The following is a 19,084-nucleotide window of genomic DNA, read 5'->3' as shown; positions in this document are numbered from 1 at the left end:
CCATTTATGCATTTAGACTGGCCCCATCATAAAATTATGAAATATGTGGAATAATTTTCAGAAAACATTAACTCGTGTAATCTACAGTGCAGATAACTAACACTATTTTAAAAACCTTGAAAGAAAAATTATGCAGATAATATATGCCGAATACTTTTTGCCAAGTAGCTGCTTTTGCACATTTTGAATTTGGATGCTGCCCAACTGGTATAGAGGTTAGCGTCGTTGACTGTCGTGCCGAAGGGCCCGGGTTCGGATCCCGGAGAAGGCAGAAATTTGTGTAAATGTATAGTGTCTGTGCGGCATGAGGGCACTCTAAATATTCGGCGAGCCGAAAGTCCTCTCGAGAGGTTGAGGTGGTAGGGGAAAAGGCGTGGGAGACTCTCGGACCTGTTCCGCTGGGGTGCTCTCCATCAAAATTGGGGGCGGAACTGAGCTACATCACATTATCATCTCGAGCTCAAGGCTGTTGCCAAAGACAGGCCTAAACTTGCGCTCCTTGCCACGAGAAATTTGTGGGGATGGGCTGACTATAGGTCTGTATGTCAGACAAATGAGCACTAGCAACAGCAATGAATTTGGATGATTTAATTTTTTGGATATAAATCATCTTGTCGGATTTTATACGGTTCTAAAATACAGGAAGAATGAGGATGAAATTGTGATATTAAAAAACACTTATTTACCGTTTCATCCATTATTTCCTACTCGCTTCTCGTCGAATATAAATCGATTACAGGATGAATTATTTCAACATGGATTCGTTTTCGGCTAAGAAATTTTGTTATATTCGAAGTTATGTCGATTATATATGATACCACAGGTCGAATTTCTGCTTATTTGATGATACGATTACATATGATCTACACCCTACACCCTGAAAAAAGTCTTTCTATCCTTGGAAAAAATAGCATTGTAATTAATTTAGATTTACTATACATGAATTATTATATATTTGATTTTTTATATCTAGGAATGAATGGAACAAAGATTTTCCTGTAGTTGATGTGGCATTCTTCATTTCTCAGTCAGTGGAACCTATAAACAAATTTTTGTGCTTTTCCAGAAAATGGCTTACTGTCGAATTTGCATTGTTGTGGTGCTTCCAAGTGCATTGTTGAATGCTTTCCAAAAGTTTAAAGCTCTCATTAACAAATAACTTATCGTTAATGCTCGTATTCAAATTTTATCTCTATCTGTTACAAAAGTCTGCATCACTGTGTTACAAATTATTTATTTTAAAAGTAATTTAGCTGTGCATTGAAATATAATATGTGCATAATTTATTTGCTGGATTAAAAGAGCAAGAGACAGTGTTATAACAAAAAATAAATCATAGTAGCTATTAGTGTAGGGTTTGCTACATCTGAAAGAGAACAAAATTCAGACATTCACTTTTAAATCTTTCTGTATGTATTGAATATATGTAAATGAAGGCAACAAAGTGTGGATTAGAAACATTATTAAATCTCTAAATGATTGTTTACATAGCTTCAAATTAATCTGTCATTAAATAAATTTTACTACCATTTTAGGAATCTTGGAACGAATTGCTTCTTCTCTACTCGTGAAAACAGAATTATAAAGTTAGGGTATAAGAACAGTCCTCGGTATATCCTTGGTACCAAAAGATTTATCATTATTAATAAATTTCATATTTGAAAAACTTTATAGCCTTTCAAGTCATAGTCAAGTCAATTTATAGTCAAGTAAGTAACAAACGAATATTTGACAAGTGACAAATAGCATAATGTTTTTGCATACGATCGTAGCGGTGCATGATGACTTTTTACTATAAGGATGCCTTTAAAGCGAATGTTTAATAACTATCGTCTGAATCAGAACAGTACCTCGTTTTTATATGTTAATTTACGAAATTAAATGCTCCTAAATTCAATAAGAGAATATATTACATTTATAACCAAAAATTAGAGCACTTCCACATGCGCGTTTATGTAATACAAATCATTTCTTGTCGAATGCCAAGCTGCCAGTAGCATAAACAGATTACGGACGGAAGTTAATGCAGTTTAATTCCGACGCTCAAATTTTGGATAGCTTGAAATTTTGTACCAGAGTGATTTTTGTCTTTTACAAAATCTCAGAATCACCACGCACAGTCCACGTATCAGGGAAAATTGTATCAAATGTATTGCTTAACTATTCTTGCTGGGTCCCATTTAAATACATGTCTGAGCTTTTACTAGATTAATATCTCATGCATGTGCTTTTCCCGCCATTTAGCATTTCATGATATTGACGTTGTAATACGTAAACTAGCTAACTATAAATAAATCAGCGGTATACGTCCTTGAAACTAACTCAGATACCAATTTTTGCCGAATTTTTCAAATAAATTGTTTTTCGAAAGGACATCCTGTACATTTCGAACAAAAAAACAATTTCGCATCATTTTATAAAACACTTCATTTATGAAGCACTAGCCGCTATGCGGCCAGCCTTCATCTGGCACTCAATATTATTTTCTTGTACTTTCTTTGGACCTTTTCCTTGCTGCTGTTCTAGAAGTTCTATCACTCTCTCGTCTCGATTTTGTTTTCTTCGATTTTTTTTTCACGTTCTTTATCTCTATCATGATTCTCCACGTTCTCTATCACTTGCTCATCTTGCATGCAGACATTTTTTCTTGGTGGCTGAGGGGTGTAGTTTGACCGTCTCAAGCGCAACCCTGGTTGGCATTCTGCCAAAACACGTAGACTCGCCCAAAAGGGACGGTATTACTTGCTGCGACATGAAAGGTCTTCTCTTCTCCGGAAAGAGCTGTGCAGGAGGAAAAGAAAGTCCCCATCCTTCCACCCTATTTTGAGAATAATTCGAATGGCGCATGCATGTTTGCGCTCATGGTCGCGGATGAGGCGGCCGAACTATACTTTCAAGAATCTTCTAGAAAAAGAATTCTTTCAAGAATCTTCTAGGAAAAATTTCTGAAAACGTGAATATACACTGATGTAATTTTATCACTTTTCTTTCGACAAACGTCAAGTATCCAAGAGAAACATTAAATTTAAATACTGCACAGAATTATCGCCCTCATTTTTCCGAGTGGCAACAGTGTTGATATCAGCAAAAATGGCAACAAAGATATATCATCAACAATGGCTGCTTGTCATTGTTCCTGATATAATGAGAGAGAATTATCGATCTGATGCGATTTCATCAAAAAACATTAAATATATATATATATATATATATTATTCGAATTTTGAAAAAAATCGCATCGAGGTGCACTGGTTCTTGTCTAGATGCACACCCTATGTACCAAATTTCGTAGCCCTGGATCTATTAACTTACGCGCAGAACAAACGAAAGATACACACACACACACACACACACACATAAACTCTTCCTTTTATTATATGTAGAGATTATTGCAAAATCAGGTGGACGAGAGTTTCTCTTTCAGATGTAGCAAACTATAAAGATATATTATAATATTATTCTGTAAATTTGATTTTTGCATTGTTTTAAAATTTATAATTGGATATAACCCAATATTTATTATATTTGTAACTGTTGTTGGTAACTGTAAGCAAGATCTAGTCATTTAAAATTACAAAGATATTATTATTATTATAAGAACACAGCCCCTATCCTCGTAGGCGGCACAAGCCGGCCATATGATCAAAAAATGGGACTTACCAGAGATAACAAAGATATATATCGTTCTTATGAATGTAAATTATATTAATTAAAAATCATATCTATACGTGAAAGAATTAAGAATATGCAAAGTATGAGAATATGGATGAATTATATTTCTGTTGTGTTTTATAACTCAAAGTTGTAAAATGTTCTAACTCAGGTCACAAAATGTTGATTGAACTATCACACATTTGTAATTAGAGCCTTAAACAACTATAAATAGTTTTCTTCCTTCATTTGTATTGATACGTTTATACATGTTTAAACTTTATTTATTTATTTATTTATTTATTTATTTTTTGAATAAAAATCACGCTATTAAGTTGAAACTTACAAATATACGTATGTAAGCTGCTAGCTGATTTTCCACAGTAAAGAATCTTAAAACTGATTTTTAAGATACCAAAAATGAGTTTCGCCAATTTTATGTATGATTGAGAATGAGATTATTTGTGTATCGCGATATGATAAATAATAAAACCTGCTTAATTATTCCATAATTATAGAGCAATAAAATAACGTTAACAAAAAGATATTAAAGACGTAAATACGAATTACAATTATTTCGATGCTACGAAGGTTTAAGAATAAATTACTTTTTACCCAAAAGTAGGCAAGTGTGATTAAGCTTTTAATTCGGACAAAATCAAAATAAAAAGCTTAATGAAATAAGAATACTTAAAAAGAAATAGTATGCATATCTCACATAATGTTTTTTTTTAAATTATTTATTTATTAATAGTTAAGCGGACAAAAGAGGGGCAAGACAATCTTAACTTAAATAAATACGAAATTTAGTTACATATTTCAAAGATTTCAGGAAATTTAGTTATATACGATATTATATTTCAAAGATTTCAATTAAAAATACTACAAATCGAAAATTTTAACTAACTTTAAAAACAGAGATAAATATAGATGAAAAATTAGCGAACAAATGCGGAAAATATTACCATTAGAGTGCGGATACAAAGAAAGATATTTCTTAAAATTTTATGATGATTAAATTAAATTACATAATAAACATAAAATTTTAATTACAGGACAAACTTTTCAAGAACTTGCCACTTCAGATTGCATTATTTTCTTAACACAGGAGCTCTTATGTATAATAATGGACAATGCAATTGAGCAAGTAACATTAAAAAAGCAGCTTTAAGCAAATTTTATTTTTACATCTTTCAATGATGTTTTTGTTTTTCCTCTTTCTTTTAGCTTTTTTGTCATCCATTTTTCAAATAAGCTTACTGTATGTTAAGCTAATTTCTGTGATTTGCAAATTTTATTTCTGTATGACCACAAATAACATTTTGAAAGATGTCCCAAATTAACCTGAATTACATATCTAGAAATCAGAACTTTTCTTCTTTTTTTATATTCTTTTTTATAACTTCAGAAATAATTTTGTAACTTTTGTTAATTTAAGATCATAATCACTGGCATTTTTCATATGAATGTGAAGGTTATCAAAGCCATTTGCATCTTAATTACATCTTCATGCAAAACGAAAAAGCAAAGCATATTAAATAAATTTCTAGGGTTTAAAAATATTATTTAAGAGCTCTTAATGTTAGGTTTTTAAATGAATACTTTCTTCTCCAAAATTTTACACGATTCTGAAAACAAACCGTTTAAAAATATTAGCTGTATTTTGAATATTTTAAATAAATTTTAACTCTTTCCGTGGTTTAACTATTGGCCTTACATTTACATTTTATATGGCATTACATTTTAATGGTCCCAATTAAAAAATCCACTTGATTTATGGATTAAAAATCCACTTATTTATCCATAAATCTATGTCGAAATTTTATTGCAGAAATAGTAGCATCATAATGTAAAAATAAAATATTAATTTGTGTAAAAACAAATTGGACCTCAAAGATGTACAAATTGTTGAAACAAAATAACGATTGTATAATCCGAGCTCATAAATAAAACATTAATTTTACATATTTTTAAAGAAAGAACGTTCTGAAACATGTTTCATCTACAAAATCAAAAACGGTATTCTAACTTCAAAGCATTACAGAATCACTGCCACAGACCAAAAATTAATATATCGAAGAAGTACAGAAGAGCTGTTGCCACACAACAAAAGAAATATAGTTACAAAAATCAAGAGGTAATATTTCACACAATAATAAAACAAAAACACACTTTCACACTTTCGAAAAATAAACAATAATAAAAATAATAAAAAATAGTAATAATAAAATTCTTATTTCAAAATAAACAAGTAAAAATATTTTCTTGATTACGCAACACAAATGAAAAATTTGCCGTTGATTAAACCGTACGCAGTTCAATTTTGAATTTTGTTAGAAACTCAATTACTTGGAATATTACAACATCCTGTCCAGCTTTTCAATGCTACTAATTTAAAATGATATTCCAAGAATTTCTTTTAATAAATTGATTTAAAGTGTTTTTGTAACAAGGGTAAGAATTTGCTACGCCATCCATCTACATTCAATACTTATAATTATTTAGCATTCAGTAAATTGAAATATTTAACTGTAGGAAATAATTTTAAAACTCTTAATTGTAACTTTACGTAAAAAAAAAAAAAAAAAAAGATGGCCTATTTTTTCTTATTTCATGAGCTTATTTACATGCTTGCCAATTCGACAACACATAAGTGAAACTCAAAAAACAATAACTTACTTTCAAATCCATTTTATAAAGTACATTTTTTATAAAATATTTATAACAAATTAAATTTTAAAGATTTTATGTATTGCATTTACAGCATGCCAATGGAATTTCCGATTAATTTAATTGTAATACGCTGTTTGTTAATTTGAACAATATACAAGATGTGGCCGGAAAGTACGATAGATCATCCACTCCTTAATTCGATAATAAGAATTATTCTATTTCAGGCGACATGGGGGGATTATTCAATTATGGCAAAGCACACGAGGGCTATCTGCCTAAAGGGAGGGATGCCTTCGTGGAGGACTTTCTAAGGGAAACTGGTTCGTATACACGTTACACATGGAGAAAACCACGAAAACGCCCATGCATCCAGCCCGTTCGCGGGATTCGAATCTCAGACCGAACTAGCAAAATAGCATTTCATACAGTGTTCAGCGTCTTTACCGCTCGGCCGCTGGTCGGCATCAGGCGACATGGAAGGTGGTTGATTTAGTTGATTATGAGAAAGCAGACTAGGGCTATCTGTCTTCGTGGAGGACCTTTTAAGGGAAACTGACTCATACACACGGCCCAAGGCCCAAGGCGTTTGACTTCCGGAGTACCTTTGCAACTTAATGCAATTACCTCCACAACATCGATAAGGAAACTGAGTTGGATAAGAAAAAGCAATGGCTAAAGGAGAGTTGAACAAACCATTAAGGGTTTATATAGAAAGAAATGAATAAGGAGTCCGCATATGGGACGAGCAATTCTCTCTGCTTTCAACTTGTAATTTAAGATTGAAAGAGAGAAAGGAGTTGGTTGAGGCGAATTCCGGAACGCATTGCGTTTATGGAATCGGAAAGGTTGGAAGACAATCAGCCGAGAAACATAAGTTTCCAGGGCTTGGGAAAGGTAATATTAGGTAATACGGACAGCCGCAGTGGGTCCGTATTACCTAATATTACCGCACCTTGGGGGTGAGCGAGGGGGGGAAGAGTCTTACGACTAAAACTGAATCCAGGGAAGAAGGAGCGAAGAGGAGGGGGGGGAGAGTCTATTCAGGAAGGCGAAAAGTTCTCCGACCGCCCGTGGCGAGAGGAGAATAGGAGCAGCTACTGGAGCGGAAAAGAACCGTGAGGAAAGTTAACTGTGAAAAAGACGGAGAAATTATTAGATGAGGATTTAAAGGGACAGAAATAGAGCAAAGGAAGGGAGTAAGGGGAATTAAGGAAGCGAGATTTAAATTAAATTATTGAAGAAGGTCTTGTAGTGATGAAATGCAAGCTTGTGATATCTGTGCAAAAATAAAGAATTGATAAGTTGTTGCACTTGACGAAAACCACGAAAACGGCTATGCAGCCAGCCAGCTCTCTTGGAATCGAACCCATCTCGGAACTATCGGTGTTCAGCGGTTTTACCGCTTGGTGTGTGTGATTATGGCAAAGCCTCTAGGGCTATCTGCCTAAGAGAAGGGATGCCTTCGTGGAGGACTTTCTAAGGGAAACTGGCTCGTATTCACGTTACACATGGGAAAAACTACGAAAACGCCCGTGCAGCCAGCCCGTTCGCGGGATTCGAACCTCGTACCGAACTACCAGCGTTCAGCGACTTTACCGCTTGGAGCCTGGTAGTTCGGCGAAATGGAAGAAGAGTTCTTCCGTATCACAGGTAACATCTGCAAACATGCTTCAACATTTTTGGCAGGTGTCCCTTGCAGTGATAACTTCTGGTGCATGTTGCTACAGCAAAGCATAATATAGAAAAATCACTATGAAATTCTATTTCAGATTGGATAAAACCACAAAGGAAATCCACAATATTATAATACCGATCATGCACTGCTCTCTTCCCGAAACGTAGTTCTTTCTCTTGCCAAGGAATTTGGACTGAAATGGCGCATATTTTCCAAGATTTCATACATCCTAGTTGTTGCAACGAGGCAATTAAAAGCACTGTGAATGGAAGACTTCTCCAGATATTTCCACCAAATAAATACACCAAAGTGACATATCACACATCCAAACTGCTGTGACGAAGGAACTAAAAACAGCGCGATTTACACAAACTTCTCTACTCTTACATTTATAAGAAAATGGCATTTAACATATATAAGCTATTGTGGCAACGAAACAGAAAACGATACAAATAGAAGACTTCTCCAGATGTTTCTAACAATTATAGGAAAATAGCATTTCATACATCCAAATTGCTATGACGACCGAAGGCCTTAAGGACGGAAGATATCGCCACATGGTTATGAACAGTTATGAAGGATTACTTTGAAAACCACTAAGATATACCTCTTCAAATATTTTACCTGTCAGATTTCTGTAATCATTCGACGAAATTTTCGGTCACATCTTGTAAAAAACCAAACGATTCTATGCCAAATACGTAATATATGACTTAAAAAACAACTTTCATTTATAGCAGTAAATTAATATACTTTAATTCATGTAAATCACATATATTTTTAAAAATAAAATTAATATTTAAATATTATGAAATGCATTTATTGCTTCAATCAGTTAATTAAACAATTACAAACTAATAAAAATCGAATGATAACCTGTGAGAACCGGGTTATGGCGCAAGGCGCGTAGAAGATAAATTGAACATCTTGTATTCGCGCAGCGCAGTACTTGTACGGCCAAGTGGATGATATATTCATAGTAGCGTAGCGTAACGGAGCACACTAATTTGTCCAAAATTTTTTTGCAGAGTCCGTTACGTTTATTACGTTTATTTGAAACGTCAGAATTTGGTATTTAATTAAATAGAACACAAACGCTTTTCTGCGAATAAAAATTGTGTTAGAATATTTTTTAAATCTAAGATAGTTTTCTTAGTTCTGCATTCCTTAATGGAATTTTCAACTTTTGGTAATTAACAGCAGTTTAAATATGAAATAATATTAGTAAAATTATCTGCCCTTTAAAACTAATTATCTGAGCTTATAAGTCTTGAATTTTCTGAAATATATTTGTCATCGGCAAAGTATGAAACGCCAACATTCTATAAAATGCCTAGGCGTTGAATATAATGCCGGAAGTTTTTTAGGCAAATTATGAAATATGATAATTATTACATAATCACCCTGCCCCTTGTTGACGTCAGGAACAGGAAGTAGTTCCCAAAGAAGTGGGAAATTATTTTTCGGAATTCATTTTCATTTTTTTTTTGGGGGGGGGGCTTATATTTCCAGATTGATTTTAGAATTTATTTTACAGCAGAAACGGAATGTATGAAACGCCTGCCTAGGCATTGTATATAATGCCGGACGTTTTTAGACAAAGTATGAAATATGATAATTATTACATAATTACCCCGCCCCTTGCCAACGTCAGGAACAGGAAGTAGTTCCCAAAGAAGTGGGAAATTGTTTTTCCGAATTTATTTTTTTTGGGGGGGCTTATATTTTCAGATTGATTTTAGAATTTATTTTACAGCAGAAACGGAATGTATGAAACGCCGACATTCTATAGAATGCCTAGGCATTGTATATAATGCCTGACGTTTTTAGGCAAAGTATGAAATATGATAATTATTAACATAATCACCCCGCCCCTTGTCGACGTCAGGAACAGGAAGTAGTTCCCAAAGAAGGGGAAAATTTCCGAATTCATTTTTTTTTTTGGGGGGAGCTTGTATTTCAGATTGATTTTAGAATTTATTTTACAGCAGAAACGGAATATTTGAAATATTGAATGAATTAAAATACACGTGATATTCGAAAGGAACCGGAGATTTATTTCTGGTTTGCCGGTTTCTCATTTAACGTTTTACAGAATGCCTAGGAAATGTGTGAAATATGAATCGTTTCATATACGCTGCCGGTTGTTTTAGGCATTATGTACAGTGCTGGATTTCAAACTTTGCTGGTAACATATTCATACAAAAACAAAAGAAAAACACAAACTGAAAATTAAATCAAAATATTCTTAATTAAGGGTCATTCCAGTCAACATTATTATACTTCTTGTAATTTTTTTTTTTTTTTTTTTTTTTTTTTTTTTTTATCTGTCAAACTGAAGTCTTTGTTAGCTACTTTTTGTTTTATCGTGTAGTCATAAGTAAAGCCAAATTTAAATCAAACAACTATTAAAAAATATAAAAAAATGTATTTGTTTTTTTGCATAAATGCTAAAAAGCCCTTTTCAATTTCTCCAATCTGTCACAGAAATCACCTTTCCACATATTTGTCAAATGCCATTCCTAACTTGTGTGTGTAATATGTAGATATAGAAAATATTGTACAAAGTTTGAAAAAAAAGGTGTCTATGGCCTGTGTATTTCCTCTTATTTGTGTTTATAATTGTTGTCTGTCCAGTGATTTTATGCCAAAATACACACTAAGAAAAGTATTACTATAATTAGACTAGTTGACTTTTGTGACATACACCACAATGAGAGAATTTATTATTGTAATTGAATGTATGAAAGCAAAATAAGTAAACTGAATTAGGTAATAAAAATTTTTAATTCTATATTTTAAGATATTTTTAAAAAATGTATAAAAAATTATTAAAATTGTAGCAAGGAGTATTCCAGTCCACATTTTTAAGAAAAGTGTTTTTTGATTGCAATATTTTTCAAAAAGTTTTATTTTTAAATTGTATATCATCAAACATTATTACTTTGGTATAAATTTCAATCATTATAACATATCCTAAAATTTTGTGATGCACATTTCGTACTATTTGTAAAAGGAATTTACCTTATATAACTTATACAATGCGAATATGTCAAAGAATATTTCAAGGACGCATATCTGAAAATCTTGTATTTTTATGATGGATATTTGTTAAATGTTGCTAAATTTTGTGAATGTATTAAAATTTCTGTGACAAATTTGTGGCCTTTTAAATTTTTCTGTAATAACATACTAGTCACAGAGATATTATCATGTCTCATGTACGTAGCTAATGCATTCACTGGTCCAAAATATCAAAACTTTCTGTTGCAAAATTTATAAAAGATACGAACGCTATAAGAATAAGCTTATACGATCTTTGTAAATATTTTCTCATCATCAAAAATTTATATTCTCTTAATTCGAGATTATTTGTTGCATGCTCATATTCACACTGCTCTAAAAGTAGTATAATTTCATACCGTGACCATATTTGAAGTAACAAAGTGACTTAAATTAAAGCGACCATATTTCTTTTAATGGTTGTAACATCCGTTAGAAAAAAATATTTTTCATTTGATTTTTAGCCAAAAGACCGTTAGCCTGAAATGGCTATTAATTACGTTGTCGCATTTTGTGGCGTTTCACTATAAACTCCGTTTCACTTTCAAATTGTTGCCACCAAATGTTATCGCCCTGTATTATATTTTTTAAAAAAAATTAAATAATAAAGAATCTGCATAAATGTATGTAGGTTTCTCGCATTGTGATAAAACAGCGGTACCTAGAGCCATCCAATTCTGAATAACGTACGTCTCCACCCGAATATGGGCATCCGGAAGCCAAAATTTGGAATTTATTTTATTATCTATTTCATTATCTATCCATTTTTATCTCCAGCGCACGAGACTGTGGATCAGAAATTCTAAAAATATGCTCTTTTAAAATTATTTTTCGATATTGCCGCTGAATTGAATTTGATAGTTTAAGTGCGAAGAACGTGATATTTAATAAATAAAGGTAACACACCAACAGTTAAAAAAAACGACCCTTTGAGCGTAATATAAAACCTGAAAACTTTCAATTTTTTTTATTCGTTTTAAATTTAAAATACATTATTATCAGTCGACATCAGATGATTAGTTGTATTTTATAGTTCATCCAGATATAATTCAGAAACTTTGTTCTGATGATAATGCCTGTTCCTTAAGAAACAAAACTTTTGTTTAATTTTCGTATTAATTTACTTCCATTTCAAATTTCATTTCCAAGTTTTGCTTTATACTGCTTTTAAAATACACTTTACTGTCAGATAGATTGCTACTTTTGCTCAATTTATATTCTATATATTTTATCTCATTCTTTTAATATATATACATAAATGTTTGTGTATAATAAACAAGCATTTAAAAATCTCAAATTAAGATTATTAATTATTATTAAATAAAAAGATCCAAGAATTACCAACTATTTCTTATATTATTTTAGTTTTGTTATTTTATTGAATTTTGCTTCTGTTTCAATTTTGGTTTGCGTTTTTTCTGTTAGCTAGTTAGTCGCCATTTTTTAAATTTAATTATTATCTCTTGATTATATATATAATTTAAATAAAAATAGAAATAATTTCAGATAAAGCCGAAACTAATCCAGTAGTATCCGGCGCAATGGAACTGCGCTGATTCCAGATTAGAGATTTCTCCGGAAAATTGAATATATATTTCTAGAATTTAGTTGTTCATATTTTGTGCTCCCATCTATGTAAATTGCAGAATACGAAGTCCACCAGTCGTTGTTTTCGATCTATTGACTATGATTAAATAAATAATATCGAAAATTGCGCAGATTTTTTTTAAAATTAAAATACATAACACTATTTTATATTTCAAAAAATAAAGTTTAACAACATTGAGAACTTACCGTAGTTATTAGCAGACGAAAGTTTCAGATGTTTTCATATGAGGGCATATAACTCCGAATGTCTGCCTACTTAAAACATTGTCGCTGTAATTTTAAGAATTCGCAGTATTTACAATGAAAAATTTGATAACATCATTTACTGACATGGATGAATATTTCTCAGCAAATAAACAGCGCCAAAATTCACGGCTGTGCCATTTCTGTTAAGAGCCGATAGGGGTTAATTTGAACTAACGAACACATCTGAACAACTAACGACGACACAGTATATCATACTTTGATTAATATACAGTGTGCATGTGAGAAAAAAAAAACCTCAAGTCTCAGCAAATAAATTTATTAACAAATATTTCCTTATTTGGTACTTTTCCGTTTTGCCGGCGCAGGCAATAAAGTCGCCAATAATGGTACAACTGATGCCAAACGGAATATCGTCGCCGGTAACCTTTTACGCCTCATTTTTAAACCAAATCGCCGCCATTTCTTACCAGATTGATTGTTTCTTTTAATACTGGCATAGAATTACATAGAATATTTACCAGATAGTTCAGTTTTAAGCTCTGAGGCCATTCGGGGTAATTAAGTCAATTAAGATGCAATCACACCGCTCACCCGAAGGCGAAAATATAGAAAAGGCAAAGTCAAGTGTTAAATTCATCAATTCTAATAAGAATGCACTAGCGAAATAAAGCACTGCGGTTTTACATAATTTCTGAGTAAACTATTCGTACGAATTGTAATAATTCTTGCATTACACTTGTATTCTCAATTAAGATTTAACTTGAAATTAATGTAGGTAATAACTGAGAGAATTAGATTTTTGTAGCGTAGTTTACGTGAGATGTCTCACTTGGGGTCACGTGATATGAACCAGCGAATCAGGACGGTGAACCATGAAAGCATAGTGCATTCTTAAATTAATGTCTTTTTACAAATTTATTGTCTTTATTCATAGGTTTATTACAAATTTTTAAACGATATTAAAATGTTTATCCCTTCAAAATAAAAAATTCTTAGAACTAACATTTTTAAAGATTTTTTATGTGTATGTTGTCGCCAATAAAGACTGCTTGGCGAGATTTGCGCCGGCGAAACGGAAAAGTACCCCTTATTTTTCCATAAAATAGTTATTATTGTAGTTAACTCATTTTTTTTATTATTCAAATCCCGTCGTAAGCAGTGACAATAAAAATTCGAGATATAAGAAAACAGAAAAATCAAGGCGACCTTATTCATTAAAATCCAGATAAATTTTCTACTTGAAAGTAAATGAAAAAATACTAAAATTTCCAATTTGACGTATCGGATAATATGAAATGTTATGTATGAAAAAAATCACAAATTAGTGTTTCGTAAATTATTTCAAATGTTAATATAGAATTTCAAATATGATTGATTTTTACCATCATTACAAATAAGTGTTAAGTTGTTGATGAATATTAACATTCAACACTAAACTAAACAGAAATTTACAATGTTAGAATTTTTTGACTATTAGCTTATTGCAATGGATTAAAGGGCCATACAGCTATACTTATAAATAAGTGCATAATAAATATTTACAGAGAGATATTAGGCGTAAAACGAACATTCTCAGTTCTTGACATCTTCAGATATATGCAGAGTTTATTAACTCTTTCGTATCCAATTACTGAAGAGATTTAAAGTCCTATTCATAACAACTTCAACTGTATTGTGTTAAAAAATGATAAAACAAGTAAAGCATTATCATTCTACGTTGCAAATTATGTTGCTTTAAAAAGAAAACTGCAAATAACTAATCATCCTTCAGATCTGCATTCCTTTTTTTTATGCATTCGTAAATTCTTAATGCTTAAAAAAACGTAGAAATTCTAATTTTCAATTTATTTCTTAGAAAGAAGCAGAAAACTTAATCTCCTTCTTGATTTTGATGTTTAGCAGGCTTTTACAAAGACGTGATGAGCATGGATTGCAAGAAAACTGTACATATTAAAATTTGATCTTAAGATTAGAAATTTTGGGAAAATACTTCTATACAATAAATATGTTATTGTTATATTCAGTGAAGATTCTACTTACCAACATCCATGTAAAACTAAAGAATAAATCCTGATGATTTTCTCGCTCGTGAGGCAGCAAAGTAGAACGATGGCCATGTATTACTCTCTGCAAATAAATTTTACCCATTCCTTTCGTGGCTTTTCTACTAGTCTTATTATAATACATATGCTGCAATATGAAAACTCTGCAACAAAATACATTTTCGTCGTTTTTTCCTCACCATACTTTTCGGTCGAATCATTTCAAAAATAACCTCGCTAAAAGTTCGCAATATCGCTCAAAGATTCACGGCAGAAGATCGTCTGCTGCGAAATGTAAACAAATGAAAGTGCGCGTGATTTTCTGTTCGCTTATTAGCTGTTGCTAGTGGACACTTCCAGTTTTCTTGAAGCTTTTCACATTCACAATGGAATGCTTTACCTTGTTTAGTGTATGGCTTTAACTCCAATCCAGTCCTTCCTAACGCTTTTAAAATTCTGTTAACTTAATTTCTCGATTTTCATTACTATTTCTGCCGAAAGATGGCGGTGCCATCTCGTTTACTGATTTTTTCCTGGCTTTTCATTCTTTGCTCCTAATACATACTTGTTTGCCCTAGAAATTTATAGTTTTGACTAAAATCTACACAGAATACAAGGCTGTTGCTTTGCTTAATTTTATGTTCTCTGCATTAATTAGTAATTACTTACTTTACACAAGGATGCAATAAATATTTTCCAAATCTTATATTTTTGGTGTAATTTTTTCGCGTATTATGTATATTAATTATGCCAATCTATAAATTTCTTTGAAAAAAATTTGAATCAGAGAGAGTAATTTTGGTGTTGTTCTTAACACTGGAGTTACACTTGGGTTTCCAGCTATTACTTAGCAATAAAAACTGGCATTTACCTGCAAGATTCTTAATACAATCCTGTAATTGGTGAATTCATCCTCGCATTTTAGAGAACGGGATGAGTCCTCTTCGCTTGAAGATCCACCAGGAACATAATTAATCCCCTTTTCAAACGTAAGTCCATAACTATCAGCTAACTCAATCATTTGTTTAATACAAGTTTTTTCGGCCCACCAACGGCCGGCGGTAACGTCGCTGAACAGTGGTGGTTCGAATCTCGCGAATGGAATGGCTGCATGGGCGTTTTCGTAGCAGACGTGGTTTTCCTCATGTGTAACGTATATACGAGCCAGTTTCCCTTGGAGAGTCCTCCACGAAGGCACACCTTCTTTCAGACAGATAGCCCCGAGGCTTTGCCATTATCACATAAAACCAATACGAGTCTTTAGTTATATTATTATATTTGAAGAAATTAAATAATGAAGAATCTGTTTAAATTATGTATGTTTTTCGCGTTGTAATAAAACGACGGTACCTAAAGCCATCCAATTTTGAATGACGTAATCCTCCTACGAATATGGGCATGTGGAAGACCCAATTTGAAATTTGGAATTTGTTTTATTATAAATTTCATATTTTGTAAAACTTAATTTAAATTAAAAATAATTAAAAATGCGTTAGCATTTTTAATTAAGAAACTCAAGGATTTCAAATCGAACAATGGCAACGTTGTACAGAAAAAAACATTTTTATCTCCAGCGCTAGAGACTGTATATCGGAAATTCTAAAGATATGCTCATTTAAAAATTATTTTGTGATATTGTTCTTGAACTGAATTTTATAGTTTAAGTACGAAGAACATGACATTTAATAAATAAAGGTAACAGACAAAATTTAAAAAAAAAAAAAAAAAAAACCGCCCCTTTGGACGTAGTTTGAAACTTTTCAGATTTTTTTTTTTTATTTAATGGTAACCAATACTTTTTAATGTGTGCATATTTAATACAAATAGACAATAGGTTGCGCAAATGGCAAAATATATTTTGTTTAATATTTCTGTTGAATAATTTTAAAATAATCATTGTAAAATGTAGTGGCGTGTGTAAAATATTTTACTTTAGTGTGAAATGAACACTTAAGTTTCTCAGTTTTTGTTTAGATGGCACACGTTAGTCAAAAGGTTGAGAACCGCTGTTCTAAACCCTTCTAACACGATCAGCAGGTAACGGCGGAAAATCCGCGGCGAACGCCGCAATCGCTTGCGTAGCACTCCACAAAATAGAAGAGAATCACGTTGGAGGCACATCACAAAAGAGCAGTTTCCTCGGACATTCGAACGCGGTTTGAATTAGCACAACAGAGCTATTCCAGCATAACAGAGGTTTTGAAGATTCTCGAACATATGTGAGTTAGTTTTCTATTTGCAAAAATATAGCATAGTCCAATCAGTCAGTTCATAAAGTCATCATCAAGGAATATCAGTGCAAGAGCCAACAGACAAATAAAAGGGGCGTAACCTAACCGCTGCCAGCCAAATGGGATAGAAAATGCAACCAAACGTAGACGAAGTAAAGATCCACGCAATTAAAAAAAAAAAAAAATCTGAAAGACTTCAGATTTTATACTACGACCAAATGGACTTTTTTTTAACGTTTTGCGGGTTACCTTTATTTATTAAATACCATGTTCTTTGCACTTGAGCCATAAAATTCAATTCAGTGAATATTGCAAAATATTTTAAAACGAGCACATCTTTGGAATTTCCGTCTCGTGCGCTGGAGATAATTTTTTTTTTTTTTTTTTTTTTTTCGTACAGTGTTGCTATTGCTCGCTTTGAAATCGTTGTGTTTGTTAATAAAAAATTCGTTAAAGTGTTACAAAATATGAAATCGATAATGAAACAAATTTCAAATTAGGGCTTCCAGATACTCATATTCGATGCAAGATTACGTTATTCAAAATTCGATGGCTCTAGGTACCGTCGTTTTATCACAATGCGAGAAACATACATACATTTATGCAGATTCTTCATTATTTAATTTCTTTAAATATAACACAGGGCGATAATATTTTGTGGCAACAATTTGGAAAGTGAACCGACATTTAAAGTCTTTCAAGGCAAAATGTCAAAACGAAATAAATAGCCCTTCGGGCTAAAAAAAAAAAAAAAAAAAAAAAAAAAACGCCAATATGCAAGACACTATTAAAACACGATATAAATAATAGACAGTCTCTCAAATGAAATAAAGTAGGAGTTATACTGAAAAGTAGTACGAAAAGGACCCAAATCCAACTAAAAAACAAACATTAGAACATAAAAAAGATACGAATTAATTTTGGCGCGAAAGCCCTTCAGATTCCTCGAGTATCTGGTATAAAATATGCAGCTTATGAAGCCATATGGGTAGAATTCTTAATCTCTGGTAGTGTACTCTTGTAAATGTGCATAACTCCGCCGATATTTGAGACGAATGATTTTTGAAATTCAGAAATAAACTTGATTAATTCAAAAAACATCATTATTATTAGAATTTTTTACATAACTTCGAGAAATGTTTTCAAAGTTATGTAAAAATAGGTTAGTCAGTGCATGTAATAGTTCAATAGTTATATAGGTTTTTCGTTGTTCAATAGTTCAAAAGGTTTTTCGTTTGGTTTGGTATATGTGGTTATGGCAAAGCCTCGAGGGCTATCTGCCTAAGACAGGGGCGTAGCTAGAGGGGAGCAAGGAGGGGCATTTGTCCCCGGGCGCCGAATCCAAGGGGCGCCAAACTGATGTTACGACATTTTAGAATTAAATGTTTTCCATCCTTGGCAGGCTCACCAACGGCCGAGCGGTAAAGTCGCTGAGCACTGATAGTTCGGTCCGAGGTTCGAATCCCGCGAACGGGCTGGCTGCATGGGCGTTTTCGTGGTTTTTCCCATGTGTAACGTGTATACGAGCCCTCTTAGGCAGATAGCCCTCGAGGCTTTGCCATAATCACACACTCAAAAAAAAAAAAAAAATCCTTTGCAAGCAGTAGGGGGCGCGAAATCTTTAGTTGTCCCTGGGCACTGTAAACCCTAGTTACGACTCTGGCCTAAGAGGAGGGATACTTTCGTGGAGGTCTTTCTAAGGAAAACTGGCTCGTATAAACGTTACACGTGGGGAAAACTCAAATGCCCATGCAGTCAGCCCGTTCGCAGGATTCGACCCTTGGACCGAACTACCAGTGTTTACCGACTTTACCGCTCGGCCGCTGGTGGGATCGTTGTTTCATTATAAGTAACTGCATTGGGGACTGGTCCCATAATTAGCGGGCATCTCATTAGCAACTTTGGGGGATTATAGTGCCTGAGATACACGAAGC

General features: G+C 32.7%; 2 protein-coding genes across 2 annotated transcripts in view; one reads left to right on the top strand and one right to left on the bottom strand.

Moving 5' to 3' along the window:
• LOC118198448 (putative NADPH-dependent quinone oxidoreductase VAT1L) overlaps positions 1-11,157 on the top strand; it is a 68,750-nt gene extending 57,593 nt beyond the window's left edge. Inside the window, exon 10 of the mRNA XM_085821246.1 lies at positions 974-11,157. Coding sequence (XP_085677372.1) covers positions 974-975 — 2 coding nt within the window. The 3' untranslated portion in view covers positions 976-11,157. The remainder of the gene's footprint in view (positions 1-973) is intronic.
• LOC146996608 (uncharacterized) overlaps positions 1-15,194 on the bottom strand; it is a 269,060-nt gene extending 253,866 nt beyond the window's left edge. Inside the window, exon 1 of the mRNA XM_085821247.1 lies at positions 14,918-15,194. Coding sequence (XP_085677373.1) covers positions 14,918-15,064 — 147 coding nt within the window. The 5' untranslated portion in view covers positions 15,065-15,194. The remainder of the gene's footprint in view (positions 1-14,917) is intronic.
• Positions 15,195-19,084: the final 3,890 nt, after the last annotated feature.

The sequence above is a fragment of the Stegodyphus dumicola genome, chromosome 7 (genome assembly GCF_044657685.1).
Source record: "Stegodyphus dumicola isolate Sdum_Otavi_A_Nest chromosome 7, ASM4465768v1".
Classification (NCBI taxonomy): Eukaryota; Metazoa; Arthropoda; class Arachnida; order Araneae; family Eresidae; genus Stegodyphus; species Stegodyphus dumicola.
Note: the sequence above shows the minus strand (reverse complement) of the source record. Positions and strands in the feature narration are given on the sequence as shown.